This window comes from Macaca nemestrina, chromosome 4, assembly GCF_043159975.1.
Source record: "Macaca nemestrina isolate mMacNem1 chromosome 4, mMacNem.hap1, whole genome shotgun sequence".
Classification (NCBI taxonomy): domain Eukaryota; kingdom Metazoa; phylum Chordata; class Mammalia; order Primates; family Cercopithecidae; genus Macaca; species Macaca nemestrina.
Genome location: NC_092128.1, coordinates 30,533,949 through 30,549,796, shown reverse-complemented (window position 1 = coordinate 30,549,796; position 15,848 = coordinate 30,533,949). Strand labels below are relative to the sequence as shown.

Below are 15,848 nucleotides of genomic sequence, written 5' to 3'. Positions count from 1 at the left end.
GCGTGCCATCCGGGGGGCGGGCCCACGGCTATAAGGGGCGGAGGCTCGGTGGCTTTGCTCGGCGCTCTGCGGGTGACCGCGCTTTTGTCTCCAGTGAGTTTTGTGGCGGGAAGCTTCTGCGCTGCTGCTTAGTAACCGACTTTCCTCCCGACTCTTGCACGACCTCCTGCTACAGCCGGCGACCCACTCCCTGCTCTTCCTCCGGAGGTGAGCGGCCCGCGGGCTTCCCCGGCTCCCCACCCCCATAGCCAGAGTGCTGACTGGGCTAGCAGCCTCGCGTTCCAGGGCTGGGGGTGCGCCGCCGGGAGCCTCTCTCCTCGCCCCCCACCCCCCGCCATCCGGGGTCCCCAGTCAGCCGTCAGCCCTGTTTTGTCCTGAGGTGGCGCTAACTAGGATCCACGTGGCCCATCCCATGCCCACCGGTGCTGAGTTAGGCCATCCCTGCCATGCCTTCCCAAAGCACCTTCACCATCTCCTTCCTGTCCCAACACTTAGTGTGTCGCGTGGTAACTACCCTTTGTCTATAAGGTTTTCCATGTGGCCCTAGTATATTCCAGGGTACCTAACACATTGAAGATATTCATGGTATGTTTGTTAAATAAATGAATTTGATAGATTGGACCCTCGAAGAGTTATTTGGACTTGCAGAAAGTTTAGTTAACTCCAATCTGTGATGCGGGAGAGACCTCTAGGCAGATTGCTTTCTCTAGGGCATGTTCTTATATTTCCCATTATCCACCACCCCCCTGCAAAAGGACTGGGTCTATTTCAGGAAAGTGACTGATACTTGCACTGTAGCACAGGGGTTGTGCATTGTTGTGCCTTGCAGGAACAAAGTTTTCAAGAAAGTAAAAGTTTGTTTTTGAGACGGAGTTTCGCTTTTGTCGCCCAGGCTGGAGTGCAATGGCGCGATCTTGGCTCACTGCAACCTCTGCCTCCCGGGTTCAAGCGATTCTGCCTCAGCCTCCCGAGTAGCTGGGATTACAGGCATGTGCCACCACGCCCGGCTGATTTTTGTATTTGTAGTAGAGACAGGGTTTCACCATGTTGGTCAGGCTGGTCTCGAACTCCTGACCTCAGGTGATCCACCCAAAGTGCTGGGATTACAGACGTGAGCCACCGCTCCTGGCCTAAGAAAGTCAGTGTTTTTTTTTTGTTGTTGTTTGTTTGTTTGTTTGTTTTGAGACGGAGTCTCGCTCTGTCGCCCAGGCTGGAGTGCAGTGGCGCAATCTCGGCTCACTGCAAGCTCCGCCTCCCGGGTTCACGCCATTCTCCGGCCTCAGCCTCCCGAGTAGCTGGGACTACAGGCGCCCACCACTGCGCCCGGCTAATTTTTTCTATTTTTAGTAGAGACGGGGTTTCACCATGGTCTCGATCTCCTGACCTTGTGATCCACCCGCCTCGGCCTTCCAAAGTGCTGGGATTACAGGCGTGAGCCACCGCGCCCGGCCGAAAGTCAGTGTTTTAAGAAGTGTTCTTGAATTAGTCCAAGAAGCAAGACTGGCTCCGTAGCCATGAAGTTTGCAATGTAAAATATTCTTGGAGAGTTGCTGTGCAAGAACATCCCCTGGTCCCTGTGCCCCGTGAGAGGACAGAAGAGTCAGGGCTGGATGCATGCATACCCCCAAAAGGCTATAGATTAATCCTTTCCTCTTTTTCCTCAGGGTTCAGAGGCCTTTCAGAAGGAGAAGGCAGCTGTGCTTCTCTGCAGAAGAGTAGGGTCCTTTCAGCCATGAAGCATATGTTGAACCTCTACCTCTTAGGTGTGGTGCTGACACTACTCTCCATCTTCGTTAGAGTGATGGAGTCCCTAGAGGGCTTACTAGAGAACCCATCGCCTGGGACCTCGTGGACCACCAGAAGCCAACTAGCCAACACAGAACCCACCAAGGGCCTTCCAGACCATCCATCCAGAAGCATGTGATAAGACCTTCTGTGCTGGCCATATTTTGGAACACTGACCTACACATGTCCAAAAGGGAATCCCATTCCTAGCAGGCAGGCGGAGCACCAGTGTAACCAGAGAACTAACTATTACTAGGCCTTGAAGGACCTGCCTAACTGGATGCTCATTGCCTGGACAAGGCCTGTTTAGGCCGGTCACTCATGCCTGTAATCCTAGCACTTTGGGAGGCTGAGGTGGGTGGATCACCTGAGGTCAGGAGTTCGAGACCAGCCTCGCCAACGTGGCAAAACCCCGTCTCTACTAAAAATACAAAAGTTAGCTGGGTGTGGTGGCAGAGGCCTGTAATCCCAGCTGTTTGGGAGGCTGAGGCAGGAGAATTGCTTGAACCCAGGGCCAGAGGTTACAGTGAGTTGAGATCGCACTGCTATACCCAGCCTGGGCCACAGAGCAAAAGACTCCATCTCAAAAAAAAAAAAAAAAAAAAAGAAAAGGACTGTTTAATGCACTGCTGGGAATGGATTGCTTATGGCCATGAGATAGGTTGATCTCTTACCTCGCAGAAGCTTACCCCAGGGTCTGGTGTATGCTGTGCTTTTCTCAGCAGTATGGCTCTGACATCTCTTAGATGTCCCAACTTCAACTGTTGGGAGATGGTGATGTTTTCAACCCTGCTTCCTAAACATCTGCCAGGGATTCCTTTAGTCTTGAATGTCTTATGCTCAATTATTTGGTGTTCAGCCTCTCTTCCAACAAGAGCTCCTCCATGTTTGGATAGCAGTTAAAGAGGTGTGTGGGTGGGGTCTTGGGAGGGAGAGGATGGAGTGTTCAGTGCCCATTTCTCATTGTTTTACATTTTAAAGTCCTTCCTCCAACATAGTGTGTATTGGTCTGAAGTGGGAGGTGGGATACCAAAGCCTACTCAAGTTATGGACATTGTGGCCACCATGTGGCTTAAATGATTTTTTCTAATTAATAAAGTGGAATATGTATTTCTACTGTGTGTCATGTTGACTTCTGCTCTTGAAATTTGTGGTAGGGAGGATCTTAATTTCTAGACCTGAGGTTTAACATCTCAATACTTTGGAGCAGGAAAGTGCTTAAATCACTTTGTTTAAAACATAATTATCAACAGACCTCTGAAGTTGGGGCAGAGGCAGTTGGGTCTGCCCTGTATCAACCAGCTGTGTGAGCCTAGGCCACGACTATTGCAGGCCTGTCATGACTAGATCTGTAAAGAAGAAAAGTGATCACCACTTCCAGTCCCTCTCCTTGAGTCTCTGGGACGAAGAGGACTGTCAGTCCAGGAGGCCATGAGCTTTTTCTTCTGTACTCTTCAGCATGTTTCACCCACCAAAAAGTATGCTTAATTCGGATTGTTCTCAAAGTCAGTTGGTAAAGTGTCTACACCACACAGATGATTATTTCTGCCCTCCCAGATCTAAGCAACTTGGCCTTTACTCAAAGTTGGAGGGATTTTTTGTTTTGTTTTGTTTTATTTTGTTTTTTTCTTATATCCACCACACTTGTACTCCCTGTCCCATGTACAGTTGTATTCACTCCTCTGCCTGTGACAATATAGTTACACTCCCATCTGGGCATGTGCATCATTGTATTAATTTGATTTACTTTTGCTAAAACGAAACAATGGAGTATAGTGTCTTCTGTTAAGCCAGTTTTGCTTCCTGAGTGTTCTTAAAGTGTCACTATCCTAGAAGCCTGTGGGCTAAGCATCATTTTCATTTATTGCACTGTGGTTGTCACTAGTGTTATTTATCAAGTATTTCCAGTTTCCCACCTTCTGGGTACATGGTAAGTTGGTTCCCTTGTGGCTTGCGGGGTTTATATGACTATTACTTTGTTAGCATAGTACTACTCTCAAAAATATATTTGGCTTTTTCTCTCTGGTTTCAGAGTTTCATACGCCAGTAGTTACCCTCTTCTAGTCGTATTTCTTATATTTGATATGTTTTCTTATTCTCATGCCTCTAATTTGGGGTATTTTGAACCTTCAATTGAAGAGCCTATACCTTAAGTCTCTCCTCCAAGTGGTTTAGTTTAATTGAAGTGATCTGTGTGCCACCACCCCCTTGTGGTTGGATGGGGCCATGTCATTAGTTCTGGCCAATGAGCTGTGAGTGGTAGTGGCTTGCGTTATTTCTACGTGAGAGCATTTCAGTGCTGGAGAAATCTGCGGGGCCCTCTTTTTCCCTCTGTGCAGTGACCAGCAATGCTTCCTATGGAACTGTTCATTAGTGTAGGTCCTGGAATGAGGATGCCATGGCGCAGGGCCCTTAATCTGTCCAATCTGACAGGCCCAGTAAAAGGACTGGGCCTGTTTCAGGAAGGTGACTGATACCTGCACCGTAGCACAGGAATTGTGCTACTGATATCTGGGGGTTTTGTTAACTGAAGTATAACTTAACCTATCCTGACTGGTACATTGTGTACAGCACCAATTGGATGCCAGGCATCAGCTAATACCTCATCACTACCTCCCTCATCATGAACACAAGGTCGTGGGAGGAAAGCATGTGAACAAATAATGTGTCATGGTTTTATGATAGAAATATGTATACAGGATAGTGGGTACATAAAGTTATTTGTAGGCTGGAGGGGGGTGTTCAGGAAAGGCTTCTTAGAGGATCTCAACCACTACCTGCCTCAAAATGTACACGAGGTAGTGGGGGGAAAGCATGTGAACAAATAACATGTCATGGTTTTGTGATAGGAATATGTATGCAGGCTAGTGGGTACATAAAGTTATTTGTAGGCAGGAGAGGGATGTTCAGGAAAAGCTTCTTAGAGGATCTCAATTTTTTAAAATGCATAGGTTGTAGGCCTGCTGGCCAACTTAGGAAAAGGTGTGTCAGTGGAGGGAACAATGGGAGCAAAGGCATGGAGATGAGCCTATGCACAGCTCATTTAGAAAACTGCAAGTACAGGCCAGGCCCAGTGGCTCACACCTGTAATCCCAGCACTTTGGGAGGCCTAGGCGGGCGGATCACCTGAGGTCAGGAGTTTGTGACCAGCCTGGTCAACATGGTGAAACTCCATCTCTATTAAAAATACAAAAAATTAGCCAGGCGTGGTGGCAGGTGCCTGAAATCCCAGCTACTCAGGGGGCTGAGGCAAGAGAATCACTTAAATTTGGGGGTCAGAGGTTGCAGTGAGCCGAGATGCGCCATTGCACTCCAGCCTGTGCAACAAGAGCAAAACTCCATCTCAAAACTGCAAGTACAGGCCAGGCACAGTGGCTCATACCTGTAACCCCAGCACTTTGGGAGGCTGAGGCAGGAGGATTGCTTGAGCCCAGGAGTTTAAGACCAGCCTGGGGAACAGAGCAAGACCCCGTCTCTATTAAAAAAATAATAATTAAAAAAAATTTTTTCCATTCAGGGTCTCTTTCTGTTGCCCAGGCTGGAGTGCAGTGGTGGGATCTTGGTTCACTGCAACCTCCATCTCCCGGGCTCAAGCAAGTCTCCTGCCTCAGCCTCCCCAGTAGCTGGAACTACAGGTGCACGCCACCATGCCCAGCTAATTTTTGTATTTTTTATAAAGATGGAGTTTCACCATGTTGCCCAGACTGTCCTCAAACCCCTGGACTCAAGTGATCCACCCGCCTTGGCCTCCCAAAGTGCTGGGATTACAAGTGTGAGCCACCGCACCCTGCCAGCACCCCCGCCAACATTTTTTTAAACGTTAGCTGTGCATAGTGGCACATGCCTGTAGTCCTAGCTACCAACGAGGCTGAAGTGGAGGATCATTTGAGCCCAGGAGTTTGAGGCTGCAGTGAGCCATGATCATGCCACTGTGCTCCAGCCTAGGTGACAGAACTAGACCCTGTCTCTTAAAAAATTAAGGCTGGGCACGGTGGCTCACACCTGTAATCCCAGCACTTTGGGAGGCCGAGGCAGGTAGATCATTTGAGATCAGGAGTTCAAGACCAGCCTGACCAATATGGTGAAACCCCGTCTCCACTAAAAATACAAAAATTAGCTGGGTATGGTGGCGGGCATCTGTAGTCCCAGCTACTGGGAAGGCTGAGACAGGAGAATTGCTTGAACCTGGGAGGCAGAGGTTGCAGTGAGCCGAAATCGTGCCACTGCACTCCAGCCTGGGTGACAGAGTGAGACTCCATCTCAAAATAAATAAATAATAATTAATAAATAATTTTTCAAAGTGCAAGTACAAATTTTAAATCTCTTACTAGCTTGTGGCCTGAACTCTAATGCCACCTAGTGGACTCTAAAGAAGGAACTATTTTATATACTATAAGCTGTGTAATGCTTTCTGAACTTGAATGACTGTGCCTCTGAAGCTTAAGATAACTATAAGAATGTTAAGGGCTGGAAGATAAGATCTATCCCAGCACTGTCCAATAAAAACATAATACAAGTCACATATATAATTTAAAATGTTCTAGTGTCCACATTAAAGAGTAAAAAGAAACCAGACATTTTTAACATATTTAATGCAATGTATTCAAGATATCATTCCAAAATATAACAAAGTGTTATTAATGAGATATTTTAAATACTTTTTCGGAGTACTAAGTTTGTATACTAGTGGGCATTTTATATTTACAATACGTCTCTACTTGGATTTGCCACATTTTCTTTAGTTTTTGTTGGTGGTGCTGTTTTTTGTTTGTTTGTTTGTTTGTTTGTTTTTTGAGAGTCTTGCTCTGTTGCCCATGCTGGAGTGCAGTGGTGCAATCTTGGCTCACTGCACCCTCCGCCTCTGGGTTCAAGCAATTCTTGTGCATCACCCTCCTGAGTAGCTGGGATTACTGGTGCCCGCCACCACGCTGGGCTAATTTTTTTATTTTTGATAAAGATGGGGATTCACCATGTTTGCCAGGCTGGTTTTGAACTCTTGGCCTCATGTGATCTGCCTGCCTCAGCCTTCCAAAGTGCTGGGGTTACAGGCATGAGCCACCGCACCCGGCCTGGATTTGTCACATTTTAAATGCTCACCAGTCACATGTGGTAGGTTAGTGGCTGCTGCAATAGACAGTGCTGGTCTAGCCCAGTCTTTTTACTGCTGAGGAAATTGGCACAAGATGATAGGTACCTTAGAAAGTATTACTGAGCTAATGAGTAGTCAATTCCCAGAATGCAGCTCCATTCCCTCCTTTATGCTTTTTTTTCTTCTTTTTCTAAGACTCTGAAATGTAGTATAACAAAGCATGTCAATAATGAGCTTTGTCACTCTCAGGACATTCTTAGGTGGAACATGGAATTTGATTTCTTTCCTTTATTATTATTTTTTTAACTAAAGGAAACCCAATGTAAAATTCAAAATGGGTATTACTTAGAATATTTGCATGCTGCCTTGCCCATAGACCACCGACAATGTCTACACCCTTGATTTGCTTTATATGGCAAAAATATGTCGAATTAATCACTCATAATCACTTGAACATTGTTTTTATTACTATTTCCTTTTAGATCATGTCCATACGCATGGGGATATTTATTTATTTATTTATTTATTTATTTATTTATTTATTTATTTGGCAGTGCCTCGCTCTGTTGCCCAGGCTAGAATGCAGTGGTGCCATTTCAGCTCACTGCAACCTCCACCCTTCCGGTTCAAGCGATTTTCCTGCCTCAGCCTCCTGAATAGCTGGGACGACAGGCACCTGCCACCACGCCCGGCTAATTTTTGCATTTTTAGTAGAGACAGGGTTTCACCATGTTGGCCAGGCTGGTCTTGAACTCCTGACCTCAAGTGATCCACCCACTTCAGCCTCCCAAAGTGCTGGGATTGCAGACATGAGCCACCACGTCCAGCCAGGAATTTCTATATTGTTTTAATAGTATAAATGCAATTTGGCCTTTTTTTGTTTTTTCTTTTACTTACCATTATAACCTGCAGAATTAAATAACTAATAAAAGTAGGGAGTCCAATGTAATTTGAGGAATTCTAATTTGGAGAACATTATATTCATATAAGACTTATAAGCAAAATATAATGTTAAATAAAGAAATAATATATAAAGTTCTCAGGATTTAATAGATCTTAGGTGCCCAGAGGTGACAGAAATTAATAATTGGATGGAAGAATACAGAGAAGGCAAGATAATTCATGCTGGAAATGTGCTAAAAGTGCTTCAAAGGGAAACTATTACCCAGTAACCAAAAAGAAACCTGCTTTCCTCTCCCTTTTTATGTAAAACTTTCCCTTCTTTTTTGGATATTTCTTCTTGGTGGTGGTGGTGGGCTATATTTGTTGGGGTTAGTATATTAGTTGTCAATTGTTGTGTAACAAATATACCTTAACTTAGCAGTTTCAAGCAATTATTGTCTCATACAGTTGCTGATGGTCAGGAATCTGGGAGTGGCTTAGCTGTATGGTTCCGGCTCTGAGCCAGAACCTCTCATGAGGTTGCAGTCAAGCTGTTGGCCTGGGACTGCAGTCATCTGAAGTCTCATCAGCAGCTAGAGGATTCATTTCCAAGTTAGCTCACATGGCTGTTGGCAGGCCTTCATTCCTGGATGGCTATTGGCTGGAGGCCTAAGTTCTTCACCATGTGGACCTCTCCACAAGGCTGCTCATGACATGGCAGATGGCTTCCCTTTGGGTGGAATGATAGTGGGGGTGAGGGCCAGGGTGGGGGTGGTACGGAGAGAGAAAAAACTACCAAGATGAAAACTGCAGTGACTTTTATAGCCTAATATTGGAAGGGACATATCACTACTTGTGCCTTATCCTTTCAGTCACACAGACCAACCCTGATATGTTATGGATAGGGACTTGGAGACTACTCCAAAGACCAGGAGGCGATGATCACTGGGGTCCTCTTGGAGACTGGCCACCACAGTTGCCTTTTCCTTTTCAGGTCACTTACAAGGGTCTTTGTTGCTATGGAGGTGGATGTGGGCATAATCAAAGGATACCTGTTTTACAGGCCTTTATTATACAAACCTCTGCAATAAAACAATGAATAACACATCACAGCCAACACAGTTATACAGTGTTAAATTGGAGTGGAAAGGGAGGAATCAGAATTTCATGTGATAGAACACTTAAAGTCTGCCTGTGCACATGTATGAATATGCATTAGGGAGAAGTAAAAGGGTGACTCGAAAATCTTCCTAAAGTAATATTGTCTAGAAAGTTTGAGAGGTTTAATCGTGGCTAACAAGATTTACTGAAGATAAAATGTTCCTGGGGCCTTAATAGTTTCAAGAACTTTACCAAATCAAGAAGGCAAATATATAGGAGTCTAAAAATTATTTAGTTTTGCATATTCATCTCAGAGTACCAATTATAATTTTATTTATTTTTAATTTTTAAAAGTTTAGAACAAAACAAGAGAACTAATTACAATGTTAAAAAGGAACAGAGGAAGGATAGATTTGGGGCCAATTATATTCCCATTTGGGTTTTCGTTACTATAAAAATGGAAATACCAAAGATTTTTAAAAATGAGTACAGTAATAGAGTACAAATCTGCAAATGATGAATCAGCAATTATATTTTTATATCAAACAGGGTATGTTTATGACATTGATATAGTATTAATGCACTGTGAATTTATTTATCCATTTATTTTGAGATGGAGTCTTGCTCTGTCACCCAGGCTGGAGTGCAGTGGTGCAATCTCAGCTCACTGCAACCTCTGTGATATGGTTTGGCTGTGTCCCCACCCAAATCTCACCTTGAATTCCTATGTGTTGTGGGAGGGATGTGGTGGAAGGTAATTGAATCATAGGGGCAATCAATTCTTTCCTGTGCTGTTCTCGTGATAGTAAATAAGTCTCACAAGATCTGATGTTTTTGTTTTTTTTTTTTTTCAAGACAGAGTCTCACTCTGTTACCTGGGCTGGAGTGAGGTGGCACAATCTCGGCTCACTACAGCCTCTGCCTCCCGGGTTCAAACAATTCTCCTGTCTCAGCCTCCCAAATAGTTGGGATTACAGTTGCCTGCCACCATGCCTGGCTAATTTTTGTATTTTTAGTGGAGAGGGGGTTTCACCATGTTGGCCAGGCTGGCCTTGAAGTGCTGACTTCAGATAATCTGCCTGTCTCAGCCTCCCAAAGTGCTGGGATTACAGGCGTGAGCCACTGCACCCAGCTGAGATCTGATGGTTTTAAAAAGAGGAGTTCCCCTGCACGAGATCTCTGTTTTTGCCTGCTACCATTCATGTAAGATGTGACTTGCTCCTTCTTGCCTTCTGTCATGACTGTGAGGCTTCCCCAGCCACATGGAACTGTAAGTTTAATTAAACTTCTTTTCTTTGTAAATTGCCCAATCTCAGGTATCTCTTTATCAGCAGCATGAAAATGGACTAATACAGTAAATTGGTACCAGGAGTGGGGTGTTGCTGAAAAGATACCTGAAAATGTGGAAACGACTTTGGAACCGGGTAATAGGCAGAGGTTGGGACAGTTTCGAGGGCTCAGAAGAAGACAGGAAAATGTGGAAAAACTTGGAACTTTCTAGAGACTTGCTGAATGGCTTTGCCAAAAATGCTAATAGTGATATGGACAATAAGATGCAGGCTGAGGTGGTCTCAGATGGAGATGAGGAACTTATTGGGAACTGGAGCAAAGGTAACTCTTGTTATGTTTTAGCAAAGCAACTGGAGGCATTTTGCCCCTGCCCTAGAGATTTGTGGAACTTTGAACTTGAGAGAGGTGATTTAGGGTATCTGGCAGAAGAAATTTCTAAGCAGCAAAGCATTCAAGAGGTGACTTGGGTGCTGTTGAAAGCATTGACTTTTAAAAGGGAAAAAGAGCATAAAAGTTTGAAAAATTTGCAGCCTGGCAATGTGATAGAAAAGAAAATTCCATTTTCTGAAGAGAAATTCAAGCCAGCTGCAGAAATTTGCATAAGGAAGGAGCAGCCAAATGTTAATCCCCAAGACAATGGGGAAAATGTCTCCAGGCCATGTCAGAGGTCTTCACAGCAGTCCCTCCCATCACAGGCCCAGAAGCCTAGGAGGAAAAAGTGGTTTCAAGGGCTGGGCCTAGGGTCCCCAAGCTATGTGCAGCCTGGGGTTTGGTTCACTGCATCCCAGCTGCCCTAGCTGTGGCTGAAAGGGGCCAATGTAGAGCTTGGGCCCCAGCTTTAGATAGTGCAAGCCCCAAGCCTTGTGGTGTTGAGCTTCCATGTGGTGTTAAGCCTGCAGGTGCACAGAAGTCAAGAATTGAGGTTTGGGAACCTCCACCTAGATTTCAGAAGATGTATGGAAATGCCTGGATGCCCAGGCAGAAATTTGCTGCAGGGGCAGGGCTCTCATGGAGAACCTCTGCTAGAGCAGTGCAGAAGGGAAATGTGGGGTCAGATCCCCCCCAACAGAGTGCCTACTGGGTCACTGTTCTCCAGATCCCAGAATGGTAGATCCACTGACAGCTTGTACCATGCGCCTGGAAAAGTCACAGACACTCAATGCCAGCCTGTGAAAATAGCCAGGAGGGAGACTGTACCCTGCAAAGTCACAGGGACAGAGCTGCCCAAGACCATGGGAACCTACCTCTTGCATCAGCATGACCTGGATGTGAGACATGGCGTCAAAGGAGATCATTTTGGAGCTCTAAGATTTGACTGCTCTGCTTGATTTTGGACTTGCATGGGACCTGTAGCCCATTTGTTTTGGCCAATTTCTCCCATTTGGAATGGATTTATTTATCCAATGCCCCATTGTATCCAGGAAGTAACTAACCTGCTTTTGATTTTACAGGCTCATAGGTGGAAGGGACTTGCCTTGTCTCAGATGAGACTTTGGACTGAGGACTTTTGAGTTAATGCTGAAATAAGTTAAGACTTTGGGGGACTTTTGGGAAGGCATGATTGGTTTTGAAATGTGAGATCATGAGATTTGGGAGGGGCCGGGGGTGGAATGATATGCTTTGGCCATGTCCCCATCCAGATCTCATCCTGAATTCCCATGCATTGTGGGAGGGACCTGGTGGGAGGTCATTGAATGATGGGGGCAAGTCTTTTCTGTACTGTTCTCATGATAGTGAATAAGTCTCATGAGATCTGATGGTTTTAAAGAGAGGAGTTTCCCCGCACAAACTCTCTCTCTTTGCCTGCTGCCATCCATATAAGATGTGACTTGCTCCTCCTTGCCATCTGCCATGATTGTGAGGCTTCCCCAGCCACGTGGAACTGTAAGTCCAATTAAACTTCTTTCCTTTGTAAATTATCCAGTCTTGGGTATGTCTTTATCAGCAGTGTGAAAACAGACTAATGCACTTTGCCTCCGGGTTCAAGCAATTCTCATGCCTTCGCCTCCCAAGTAGCTGGGACTATAGGTGTGGACCACCACACCTGGCTAATTTTTGTATTTTTAGTAGAAACAGGGTTTCACCATGTTGGCCAAGCTGGTCTTGAACTTCTGACCTCAAGTGATCCACCCGCCTTGGCCTCCCAAAGTGCTGGGATTACAGGCATGAGCTGTCGCACCTGGCCTGCACTGTGAATTTATAATCCCAGTGATTAGATGTGGATATTAATGTTATTCATTTCCTTTTTACTTTATGTTTGTTTTTAATAATAATAATTCTGTAACATTTGAAGATATAAATGCCTTAAATACTTTTAAAGTCATGTTAAAAATTCTTCTGATTTCAAAAACAATGAAAAAATTGATAATGTATTTGGAAATTGTAGAATATGAGAGAATCCTAATTTATAAAATGAGGCAGTCTGATACAGGTCAGTTGTACAAGGACATTAGTACATTAGTACTGTTGATACCTTCATGTTTGGCAATTATAGTCAGGTATTTCTTTTATGAATTTAAAATTAGTAATTTATTTTATGACCAACTTTTCAGGAGCTGTTATTGTGAAAGTCTTTTTGCTACTATGAGTTTTATCCATTCAGAAATAGGAACCAATTGTAAACAATTACTTCTATTGCTGCAAACATGTTTTTTTGAGACAGAGTCTTACTCTGTTGCCCAGGCTGGAGTACAGTGGCACCCTCTCGGCTCACTGCAACCTCCGCCTCCCGGCTTCAAGCAATTATCCTAAGCGTAGGTGGGATTACAGGCCTGTGCCACCACACCCAGCTAATTTTTGTATTTTTAGTAGAGACAGGGTTTCACCATGTTGGCCAGGCTGGTTTTGAACCCCTGACCTCAAGTGATCCACCCACCTTGGCCTCCCAAAGTGCTGGGATGACAGTAGTGAGCCACCGTGCCCCAAAAGAAAAAAAATTCAAATTTCATACCTTAAAAATTATCTCCTTCATGAGATCAACACCTGTGGAAAGAAAAGAAAAAAGAAAACATTATTTCCTTCAAACTAACTTGATAAAGTTTGGAAATACTAAAAATCCTCAATATTCAAAATAGTGTAGTACTAGCATGTGGATAGACAGATCAAAGCAATGTAAAATAAATTCTGAAATTGGCCCATTATAGTTAAGACTGTTGATTATTAGAAAGGTGGCATTGTCCTCATTAATCTCAATGAGGCTTAAACAGACCACCCTATTTAATAGCACAACCTTCCACCACATTCATCCCCAACATTCCTGGTCCCCCTTATCCTGTTCTTCTTTTCTTTCTACAGCACTTACCACCTCCTAACACACTATATAATTATTTATTGTATTTTTTTAATTGTTGGAATCCCCTCGCATAATGTAGCCTTTTTATTTTGTTCACTGCTCTATCCCAAGCACCTAGGAAAGTGCCTACCATATATAGTAGATACTTGATAAATATTTGTTAAATGAATGAATCTCAAATCAGTGGTGAAAGATGTAACATTCTCTACAATAAGTGACACTGGACAATTGATAGCCATCTGGGGAAATATAAATACATTGGTTCTAGACTTTACATCACACACCAGGAAAAAATCTAGATGGATTAAAGGCTTAAACAGAAAGATAATAACCGTAAAAGTAGTTCAGGAAACCATGGGGAAATGATTGTATACCTTTTGGAATGGGGAAACTTTGTCAAAATATCATATAAAAATCCAAAAGCCATAAATGAAAATATTGATAAATTTAACTACCGAAAGAAATTCCACAAGGCAAAAACACAGTAAACATATTCAAAGACAAGTAAAAAACTAGGAAAAAAATCACAACTCGTTCTTTCCAATATAAAAAGATTGCCTATAAGATAGATAAGAAAAAGACCAATAGCCTAATAGAAAAATTGACAAATGTTATGAATTAAAAATTCATGGAATAAAAACCAATGAAAGAAATGAAAAGACACCCAATTAAAATTACGTTGAGATATCATTTAAAAAACTTTCAGCCTGATAAGTTCAAAAGCTTGATGACATACTGAGATGGTGGATTTATGAGAAGCACAAACTCTCAACCATTGTTGGTGGAAATTTAAATTTGTATACTTGTTATGAAGTGCATCACAGTAGTACCCATCAGCATATACACTCTTTTTTGGAAAAAATTATTTATTTGTTTTGAGACAGGGTCTCACTCTGTTGCCGAGGTTGGAGTGGAGTGACATGATCTTGGCTCACTGCAACCTCTGCCTCCCAGGCTCAAGTGATCCTCCCACCTCAACCTCTTGAGAAGCTGGGACCAAAGGCGTGTGCCACCATGCCTGACTAATTTTTTGTATTTTTTGTAGAGATGGAGTTTCACTGTGTTGCCCGGGCTGGTCTCAAACTTCTGGACTCAATCATTATCTCGCCTCAGCCTCCCAAAGTGCTGGGACTACAGGCGTAAGCCATGACACCCAACTCATATACATCCTTTCATATAGCAATTCTACTTCCAAGAATTTTTTCTTGTTACCAGTCAGGATTAGCTAAGTTGAGGTAATAATCTCAAAACATCAATGGCTTAAAATTACAAAGGGCTTTTAAAAATGTCTCACTAGTGCCATAGAAAGACTATCCTTTAAAAAGTATCAAAAAATATGTTAAAAAGAAAAGAGCAAGGTGAAAAAAAAAATAGTGCCATTAGTCGTTATGTCAGTGTAGATCTAAGCTGCCATCTGGTGGTGTTTTTCTTCCTCCTGAAGAACTCTTACTGTTTCTCGTAGTTCAGGTCTACTGGAAACAATTTTTCGCAGCTTTTGTTTGTCTGAAAAATTCTTTTTTTTTTTTTTTTTTTTTTTTTGAGATGGAGTCTCATTCTGTCGCCCAGGCTGGAGTGCTGTGGCACAAGTTCAGCTCACCACAACCTCTGCCTCCCGGGTTCAAGCGATTCTCCTGCCTCAGCCTCCTGAGTAGCTGGAATTACAGGCACATGCCACCACAGCCAGCTAATTTTTGTATTTTTAGTAGAGATGGGGTTTCACCATGTTGGTCAGGCTGGTCTCGAACCCCTGACCTTGTGATCCACCTACCTTGGCCTCCCAAAGTGCTAGGATTACAGGCGTGAGCCACCATACCTGGCTGAAAAATTCTTTAGTTCACCTCAAAAAAAATTTTTTTTTTTAAGAGATAGGAATCTCAATGTGGTGCCCAGGCCAGGTGGGACTTGAACTCTTGGACTCAAGCCATCCTTCCACCTCAACTTCCCAAATAGCTGGAACTATAGGGATTCACCATGGCACCCAGCTTACTTCATCTTTATTTATTTTAATTTTTTTTATTTTATTTTCATTTTTTGGAGATGGAGTCTCACTCTGTCACCCAGGCTGCAGTGCAGTGGCATGATGTCAGCTCACTGCAACCTCTGCCTCCTGAGTTCAAGTGATTCTCCTGCTTCAGGCTCCCAAGTGGCTGGGGCTACAGGCATGCACCACCGCACCTGGCTGATTTTTGTATTTTTTAGTAGAGAGAGGTTTCACCATATTTCGCCTGTAATCCCAGCACTTTGGGAGGCCGAGGTAGGCAGATCACCTGAGGTCAGGAGTTCCAGACCAGCCTGACCAACATGGAGAAACCCTGTCTCTACTAAAAATATAAAATTAGCCGGGTGTGGTGGCACATGCCTGTAATCCCATCTACTCAGGAGGCTGAGGTAGGGAATCGCTTGAACTCG

The 15,848-nt window shown here is 43.8% G+C and overlaps 1 protein-coding gene across 1 annotated transcript; it reads left to right on the top strand.

Annotated features, from left to right (window-relative positions):
• The first annotated feature begins 15 nt into the window (after nt 1–15).
• LOC105474601 (hypoxia inducible lipid droplet associated) lies at nt 16–2,901 on the top strand. Its single transcript, XM_011729397.3, has 2 exons — nt 16–207; nt 1,665–2,901. Exon 2 carries the CDS (start codon nt 1,733–1,735, stop codon nt 1,922–1,924), a length of 192 nt encoding a protein of 63 aa, XP_011727699.2. The 5' UTR covers nt 16–207; nt 1,665–1,732; the 3' UTR covers nt 1,925–2,901.
• The last annotated feature ends 12,947 nt before the right edge of the window (nt 2,902–15,848 follow it).

Excerpts from the sequence above, each read along its gene's own strand:
- LOC105474601 (XM_011729397.3), top strand. The coding sequence starts at position 1,733 with ATGAAGCATATGTTGAACCTCTACCTCTTAGGTGTGGTGCTGACACTA.